This window comes from Urtica dioica, chromosome 2, assembly GCF_054948205.1.
Source record: "Urtica dioica subsp. dioica isolate 48M chromosome 2, U.dioica_male_clone48M_v1_H2, whole genome shotgun sequence".
NCBI classification, from domain to species: domain Eukaryota; kingdom Viridiplantae; phylum Streptophyta; class Magnoliopsida; order Rosales; family Urticaceae; genus Urtica; species Urtica dioica.
Genome location: NC_142757.1, coordinates 50494245 through 50503733, shown reverse-complemented (window position 1 = coordinate 50503733; position 9489 = coordinate 50494245). Strand labels below are relative to the sequence as shown.

The following is a 9489-nucleotide window of genomic DNA, read 5'->3' as shown; positions in this document are numbered from 1 at the left end:
GTTGTATCATAAGAGATAAACAAACAATTAACACATTTACACCCCTTTAATGCCCATCATTATACACTGTCACGTATGGTGTTTAGGAATAACAAAATATCGAAATTTTAATTCATATAAACTTTTCTGGTAGTCTAGTGGGAGAGAGAGAGAGAGAGAGAGAGAGAGCACACTAAAGTTAATATCACATAAACTAGCTTTATAAAAGAAAGAAAAAAGGTGACAAATAGTGAAATTCTCTTTCTCTCTGTCTCTCTATCTCTCTCATGTTGGTCTATTATGAGTCCTTCATTCTCTTCCTCATAGTTTCTCTCTTCATGAATCCCGAAAATGGGTATTCAAAACCGGACATTGGTGTGAACTACGAGTTCACAGTGGCCGTGCCGGACCAGTCCAGCGTCGGGTTCACGGGCCGGGCATTTCTGATGGACTCGAACCAAGCCGAGCCCAAATTCAGAGTGGCGTTGAGTGTCGAGGCGGTTGAATTATCCGAGTCGGGGCACCACAAGTACGCGTGTTCCCTCGGCGTGTTTTTGGGGGACGTGAAAGTGTGGGATTCGGGGCATTACTCAAAGTTCTTTGTGAAGAACAAGTGCGTTGTTGAGTTGAGTGAGGATGGAGATTTGAGGCTCAAGGGTCCAACGGGAAAGCTTGGTTGGAGGACCGGTACTTCTTCCCAAGGTGTCAAGGTAATCAAATTATAAATTACATATTATCTTTTATTTAAAAAAAAAAAACTCAATTTTAAACAGAGGAATGTGATTAAAAAAATGATGAGGAGTACTAATGTAATTGATCTTGATTACTTTGTGTTAGGTTGGTCTTTGACAAAATAAACAAAGTGGCCACACAAAAATTACTATGTTTTGTGACCGGCCGTTTTATTGATAATCGACTCTTGTTAAAGTTTTTCATAATTTTGAGTTTACAACGTTAATGGTAGTCAATAGGTGAGAATGATTTCTTACAGAGTCGAGATTTTAGAAGCTGAATGTTTGTATATTTATTTTTAGTATGAGGGGAAATAATGAAGAAAAATCATATTTTAGAGGCGAAAAAGTATGTAGATAGCTTTTCCGCAAGACATAATATTCACCTTTGAAAGGAAAGAGCACTTTATGAATTAGTTTCTCTATATCCTCCTCTTTTTTTTTTCAAAGTAAAAATTGTTTCTCACATTTTAAATTTTGGTATATTGATGTAAGCCAAGCAAATAACAAAATAGTAAAATGTTGGTGAATTTGATGCAGATGTTACGGATACTAAACAATGGTAATCTAGTCTTACTTGATGGATCAAACCTCATAAAGTGGCAGAGCTTTAACTTCCCAACGGATGTCATGCTTTTGGGACAGAGACTTAACGTTGCGACGAGGTTAACTTCCTTTCCAAGAAACTCAACATCATATTACTCTTTCGAGATAATGAACGATAAGATCGGACTCTACTTCAATTCGTACGGCTCAAACTATTCGTATTGGGAATTCGAGCCCTCTAACAATCGAAACATGTCGTTTATCAAACTCGGTGCAAAGGAGCTCGGGATATTCGACGAAAACGGGAAGAAAATTGCCCGAATATCTTCCGGCGTCTTCCAACCCCTTCGGTTCCTAGCACTGAGCAACAAGACGGGCAACTTAGGGCTATACTTCTACTCCTCGAGTGGGTCCCGGTTCGAGGCCTCATTCCGAGCCATCGATTCAAGTTGCGACCTTCCGTCTGCCTGCACACCTTATGGGATTTGCACATCTTTGAACTCATGCTCGTGTGTAGGAACAAGCCAGAGCTTAGATTGTGGGGCGGGGCTTTCTTCGGGAGGAACGTTTTGCCCTTTAAAAGATGAAAATATTACGATGATCGAATTAGAAGATGTTGCGAGTGTGTTGAGGAGTAGGGACAAAAGGGTCAACGTGAGCAAAGACGAATGTGCCGGGTTGTGCTCGGGGGATTGCAAATGCGCTTCGGCTTATTTTAGCTCGGGGGTTTGCTCTTTGTATGCGCTTGTCGGGGGGCTCAAGCAGGTTGATCGAAAGAGTGGGATGAGCTACGTTATGGTCAAGGTCCCAAAGAGAGTTCATCATAGGAAGTCAAATGTGAAGAAATGGGTGTTGATTTTGGTAGGAATTATAGATGGCTTGGTCATTTTGCTAGTTTTTGGTGGACTTGGTTATTACTGGGTCAGAAAGAAAAGGAGGGCCTTATTGTTACAAGGTGGTGATCAAGATAATTGATCAATTGAGGAACAATACAATTTTGTCAAATTTTAGGGAAATACTTTTTGCCCAAATTATTGTCTGCTTTCAAAAGTTCAAATTTTTTTGTTTTATAAATATTTTGGTGATTCATTTCATTGTCTATATTTTGCGGTGCAACTAGAGCATGCCTTTTATCTATGTCTGATTCTGATATGAATATGAATATATATATATATATATATATATATATATATGTATATAAATGTAACGTCGTCTCAATAGGTATATAGATACAATCATGTCACTAAATTCATCAACATTCTTTGTGTCCATGCTCTGAAACAACAGTCATAGAACACGGCAAGATGTGATGATGATGAATTATGATCACAATTAAACATCATCATAGCAAGCTCGGTGTAACAATTTCGGATGCTAAAGCAAATATTTTAAATAGGCCATTTTATCAAGTAAATATTCAAAATGAGGGGTTTAATAGAAAAATTAGGTGGGGAATTAAGCATATAGCTTATTTAGAATCTTTATATTAAAAATTTGAGAAATGGCCTCCAATTTTTTGAGCGTATGTTCAACTCCAAAATTGCTTCTAAATCAATGGCCTATTATTTTTTGAGAAATTGTCCCAACTATCTTCATTTGATAAGTTTTTTCCAATTTTCTACCAAAAATTTAATTTTGCCAAAAATACTAGTAAATCACTTGTACATATACAATTTTACCCTCAACATGATGTCAACAATTGACATCTATTGTTGACATCAGTGAGTTTTGGGTTCTCTTTTTGTTGACATAGATGTCAACAATCGATATCTATTGTTGACATCTATGCCAACAATTGACATAAATTTTTGACATCAATTGTTGATGGTAAAATTGTATTTGTTCAAGTGACTTAGTAATATTTTTGGTCAGATTAAGCTTTTGGTGAGAAGTTGGAAAAATTTATCAAATGGCGGTAGTTAAGGCAATTTCTCTTACTTTTTTTTTAACAAAAAATTAGGTAATTAGCCAACTAAAATGTTTGGAATTGCTATATAGCTAATTTTTTTTTCTTCGTAAATCTTAAGTAAATAGTCATAAAGATGACGTGATATTTCTGCTTTACCCTTTCATTGAAATAAAATGGTGGGATATTTACGTCAATTTACACGTGTAAATATATGGACGTGATTATTTACCTAAGATTTACGAAAAATTGACTATATAACAATGTGAAATTATAAATATGGCTAAATATGTAAAGATGGGCTGGAGTTAGACATGTATATGTCACATGAACATCAGTACAAGTTTCGAAGTTAATAGTTATACATGAAAAAGAAAAGAATTGTATAATCCGTAAAAAAATCGTCATTTTACAAAAAAAAAATATAATTGATTTTATTAGAGGATTGTTATAAAACTTAGATATTGAACTCTAGTATTGAATTTTATCATAAAAATATCAAAGAATATATATTTTTTGATGAGAACTTAATTGGGCACTAACCAGCATCAACTAAACCACTATCTAGATATAAAATGAAAAAAAAAAATGTGAGGAATCCTTGGATAATATTTGAAGTGAGTGATACAACCATAACCGATCCACCAAGTATTATATGGAATTATTTCAACTGAATTTGATCCGAAACATACTAAAGTACTAAATTTATCTTTTTTTGAACCACGTTTTGTGTTTCATGAAATTTTTCTAACCGTGTCCGATTTTTTTCCCTCACAAAATAAAACATATTTGTTGTAGGCTACATATTGTGAATATGAACAAAAGACTGATTTAGCTTTGATAGTCCTTGCTAGCAGTTTCCATTTTTTCTAGCCCTTTATGATCAACAAGATTGATTGAGTGATTTTTCGGTTTCTTAAATTTTGCTTCCTCTTGAATGAGCATGATTTGTAACCCATGATGCACATTCTATTTGTCCTTAATAGTATTATAATGCACGCAAAATGTTCCTCGCGACTTGCGAGGAATTACACGCGTCAAAAGCCCAATGGGCCAAGCCCAAAGAAAAACCAATCTTGGGCCCGAGGGTATAAAAGCCCGTCCAAAATGGGCCTGGTCCAGTCCCGCGCTCAAGCGTGCCGGCATGGACGCGCGTGTGAGTGCGGTCTAAGCCTAACGTGCAACCACGTGCTGCTTAACGCACGCGATGCGCCAACCCGCAGAAGGCTGCGTGCGCGATTGCCTGCCCCCTTCCGCCCGCATCAAGCCTATCCCAGGCCACGAATTTGAGGGCTTCTTATATCTTCATTCTCCTATTAAATACCTCTCCACTCGGAGAGATCAATGTAACTTTTTTCTAAGACTCTCTACTCGATTCTAAAGTTCTGAAACACTGTTGAGGACTATTTGCACACAGTTTTATCTGATCGAGCCACAAATTTTCTAAGGAATTGAGGAAAAACAATTCATTTTAGTAGCACACATAATATATACTATCAACATATATATTAAATTTACCTTTTGATAAAACAAACATATAAGACGAACTAAAAGTAAATAACGCTTAAAATAATTTTTACATAATTGATAACTAACACGATTCAACTATATATATTTGCATTATGCACATCCATTTACCACAATAATATTTATAAAGATATAAATAAATGATCAAATTTTAGGTGATCGAAAAAATATTTTATGATCATGAAATTCAATATACTCACGATACCAAATCAAGATTCTGAACAAGTAGAAGAAGAGCCGCAGAGAGAGAGAAGCTCCGGTCAATCAAATTAAATGACTATTACAATTCAGCTATCAATATAAAAACTAACACGTATCCTTGTGCTGTCAATATATATGCTCTTTAATATATACTATCAAATAATATGTTTTGGCGACTATGTCGAATAAGAAAATGTAATCTATATGATGCTCATATTTAACGAATTTTATTTGTTAACGTGTGAAACGAAGATAAATACACAAATATTGTCGATGATTTATTTTAAAGTAAGGAATCATCGACGACGAAAGTGTCTCCTCAAATCTAACCTAGATTAAAACTCCTCTCTCTTTCTCTCTGTTAAAGTTAATACGAATATATCTGATTATTTTTATGTTAAAGCTTAAAAAACATGCACCACATCCTAGCTATGCGTGCGGAGTCTTCAATTCCTAGTATTATATACTAGTTTTGAAGATGCTCCCACGGCGCGGTGCATGTAATTTACACGATAATATTTAATTATTTTTTTATTTATCAAATGGTAATTTGTAATTGATAAAAACTAAAACAATATTAAAAACTAAAAATATTTAATTTAAAATAGTTGAAATAAAATAATAAAATATTTACGTCAATTTATACATATAAATAAATAGATATGGTTATTTATCTCAGATTTACGAAACGTTAATTATATAAAATAATGTGAAACTGTTATATACTTAATGGATCAAAAATTTTATACCGTAACATAATTATTAATTTTCATATATTTATTTTTATATTCAGTATACATGATAATAGTAAAGATAAAACTAAGTGACTAACTGTGGTACCTAGCTTGGTCTAGCGGTAATCCCACACTCACCTCGACGGAGAGGTCATTGGTTCAAGCCCCCATGGGATGCAGAAATGCATGTCCCCTATGATTTATTCTAATAAGTATGTAATCTTGGCCAATAGTGCCACCTACTATGTAATCTTGGCCGATAGTGCCACCTGCGTTTTGCACTGCTAATATATCATGTAATCTTGACCGATAGTGCCCCTACTAAAAAAAACTAAGTGACTAACAGAGTAACATGATGTGGAGAGAGAGAGAGAGAGAGAGAGAGAGAGAGAGAGAGAGAGAGAGAGAGTAGCATGTGACATAAAATAAAATAAATGCAAAATATAATGAAACGCCAAGCGTCAGAGAGAGAGAGAGAGTAGCCATGTGACATAAAATAAAAGAAAAGCAAAATATAATGAAACGCCAAGTGTCATCGAGAGAGAGGCAAAGAGTTCCACGTGGCACATCAATTTTGTTGTCACTAAGTGTGTGTGTGTGTGTATATATATCAATAGGAGGCTTACGACAATTATTTTCTGCTTATATAAGCATGTGATATTTTACGTACTTATACATTCATGTGACCTTAGAGGCTCCATATACATGAATAACAACAAACAATCACCCTGAACTGAACATATATTGAAGTAAACCAACATATGTATTATTGGAGACAAATTTGAGATCAGTCACTGTCGAAAGTACAATACTAAACGACACTAATCTTCTTAGCAAGCAATATTATTGAGATAATATTTCGAGAAAAAAAAATTGAGATAATATGCATGCAAATCTGATGATTAATTAAAATCTCTCGAAGTTTTGACGGGTCTCTTTTAACTCTCACGAGTGTGTGTAACGTGAATTAGTGTTGGTAAATTGTAATCGCTATTTTTTTAATATTTATTGTAACATATTATTATAGTTACAAGTTTTCAAATATTATTCAAATTTAAGGGGAGATCATCAATGTTGTAAAAAAATTGGCTACGTAAGCCACTTAAACTATAGGAATTGTAAATTAGCCAACCTTTAGTAAATACTTTGTAAATAGCCAACTTGTATACGTGGCAGCCTATTAACTACTTTTTTTTTGTTTTTTTTTTACATATTTGGCTGGATTAAATAAGTTTTTTTATTAATCTGTTAATAAGTTAACTTGGTTATTTACAAGAAATTAACGAAAAGTGAACTATATATCAATTCAATATAACCGTGTGGCTATATAACTTAATAAACCCAAATAAAAAAGTAATAAGCCATCATTTTAATTTTAAGTAATTTGTAACATGATAGTGAGTTGGAGTGGTCTCCAGCTCTTGGCCAAGTGTAAAATTGGGAGGATGTGTTTAATTGATGAGAATTCGACAACGCTAAGATAACACAAAAAGTCAATTTAGTCAACAGGTTTACATGCACGTGAATGAGAACATTTGTTCAAGGAAAAAAACATTTGGTGTTTTTTTTTATTTTATTTATTTATATATTTCTAGCCATCGGTTTTTGGACTAGTACATTCAATCTACTTGCTAGGAGTAATGTTATACATACTGCGACCAAAACAACAACATGCAGAGTTGCATATTTGTAAGTAAAATACAACGCTCATAATAAGAACAATTAATATTAGTAATAATTGTAATCATATTAGAGATATATAGCTATAAGCAAAATAATGATCATAAATTATTACATTATATGTAAAATTTTTGGACTCCGTTGGATTATCTTAAATGGAAATTCAATATTTTATTTTTGTAAGCACTATATATTTTGAACCGGAAAAAGATATGCATTTTATATAGGGTGACACGGCTATCTAGCCAATTCAAAAATTTAGCTTAGTAAAATAGTTCAATTTTTCAAAATTGAGGTAAATTAACAAAAAATAATAGCAATAATCAAAATACCCTTCATTTACCCTTAATACACTCGTCATACCTCACTCATCGAAGAACTCTCTAACTAAAAATTCTAGCCCAAATGCAAAAATTGTTGTCGTCATCGATCAAAATTGTTGTCGTCATCGATCTCTATGTCCTAATCGTCATCGCCGTCTGCATAGAAAGAAATCAAAACCCTAGCCCAAACACACACACACACACTATATATATATATATATCTCTCTCTCTCTCTCTCTCTCTCTCTCTCTCTCTCTCTCTCTCTCTCTCTCTCGGTCCCGCAATCGCCTTCGTCGTTGTCGAACGCGTAGTCATCATTGACCTTTGTCGCCATCGTCATTGAAGTGAGTTAATCTTTTTTCCATTCCTTCTTCTTCTTTTCGTGCATTTTTTTTTGTTTTCACTATGAAATATGATTTTGATTTTCTAATTTTGTATATGTTAATATTATGATACCGAGTATATTTTCGATGAAATTATAGTCAAATTCCTCTTCTACCATCTGTAGCTAATTCATGTCAGTTTTGATCTAGACCTAAAGTTTTAGATTTTTTGTCTTTATGTTCGTGTTCATGTTTGTTAATCAATTATCCTAGGATTTCAAATAATTAGGTGTCCAAAATTTTAATCCATTGTTTAAATTTATGTAGTTGCTTGTTTGAAGCATCGGTTCTTTCCGTTTGTGAGAGTTCTATTAAACCTCCTACCATCAAGACATTTCCCGGAAAGCCTAGGAAGAAGAGGATACGGTCTGCGAGCGAAGTATAACATGAAAAGAAGACTTAATATCGAAATTTTTTAAGTTTAGTTATCTTATATAATGTTCATTAATATTTATGTATGATGCATGAAGAGTTTTGACTTGTTTGATGTGTACTAGTAATTAAAGATGGTTGTAGCGTGCTTGTTCTTTATGGACTAGTAGATTAATATGTTAGAAAGATAGATTAATATTTTAGACCCTAAATATATCAAAGGGATGACATATTTATTTTCTTATTTTGAAAGTGGCTTGTTCGATGTATACCGGTAATCAAAGATGGTAGTGGCTTGTTTGTTTGTTATATATGGACTAGTGGATTAATATCTTGGAAAGTTGGATCAATATTTAGAACTTGAATATATACCCAAACACGAATGGATATTGGTATTTCTACATTATAAGTGGTTACTATGCAATAGGCTATGAAACATTGGCCATTTTGTTAAGGAATGAATTTAAATGGGCTACTTCATACAAAAATCCTTTTTATTTGTAGAAAGAATTCTATTTTTTATGTTTTGTTTTTATTTCCGATTATCAAATAGTCTCCACTTTACCAATCACATTGTGATATTCTCTTCAGTAATTCTTATATAATTTGTACATAGAAAAAGGACCTTAAATCCAAAATAAATAAATAAATAAATTTAGGATAAATTACACAATTGCCCTCTCAGCTCCACATTGTGTAACATTTCACCTCTCAAATATGAAATCGTGCACCACAGGACTTGAAATCCTATGTTGTAACAAACTACTCATTCTGTCAACTTTTATTGTTCGTTAGTTTTGTCACATTTTAAGCACGTGAATCCTTATTTTGAATGAAATTATTACAATACCATTGTTAGAAACAATTAAGGGACGTGTATAAATATTGGGGGAAATTATTATTGACATAGGGTTCCAAATATCGATTGAAGAGATCAAGGGAACCAGAAGCGTGGTAGTGGCGATTTTGGTCAAGAATAATGGATGGGAATCGTGTTTGACCCAGTACAATGGATGAAGCTTAATCATCTAACGAAACTCTTCCTAGTTGTTTGTGCGGATTCCCAAGCATCCAACTCACGTCGTGGACTTATGATAATCCTCGACG

At 33.5% G+C, this 9489-nt stretch overlaps 1 protein-coding gene across 1 annotated transcript; it reads left to right on the top strand.

Annotated features, from left to right (window-relative positions):
- Positions 1 to 216: 216 nt before the first annotated feature.
- LOC149405351 (D-mannose binding lectin protein with Apple-like carbohydrate-binding domain-containing protein) lies at positions 217 to 2350 on the top strand. Its single transcript, XM_089602163.1, has 2 exons — positions 217 to 689; positions 1251 to 2350. The coding sequence occupies exons 1-2, from the start codon at positions 267 to 269 to the stop codon at positions 2229 to 2231; spliced, it is 1404 nt and encodes a 467-aa protein (XP_089458289.1). The 5' UTR covers positions 217 to 266; the 3' UTR covers positions 2232 to 2350.
- Positions 2351 to 9489: the final 7139 nt, after the last annotated feature.

What these genes read in the sequence shown, in the direction of transcription:
- LOC149405351 (XM_089602163.1), top strand. Translation starts at nt 267, where the DNA reads ATGTTGGTCTATTATGAGTCCTTCATTCTCTTCCTCATAGTTTCTCTC. An exon ending in CTTCTTCCCAAGGTGTCAAG is followed by an intron (nt 690 to 1,250) that starts GTAATCAAATTA and finishes AATTTGATGCAG; the next exon opens with ATGTTACGGATACTAAACAA.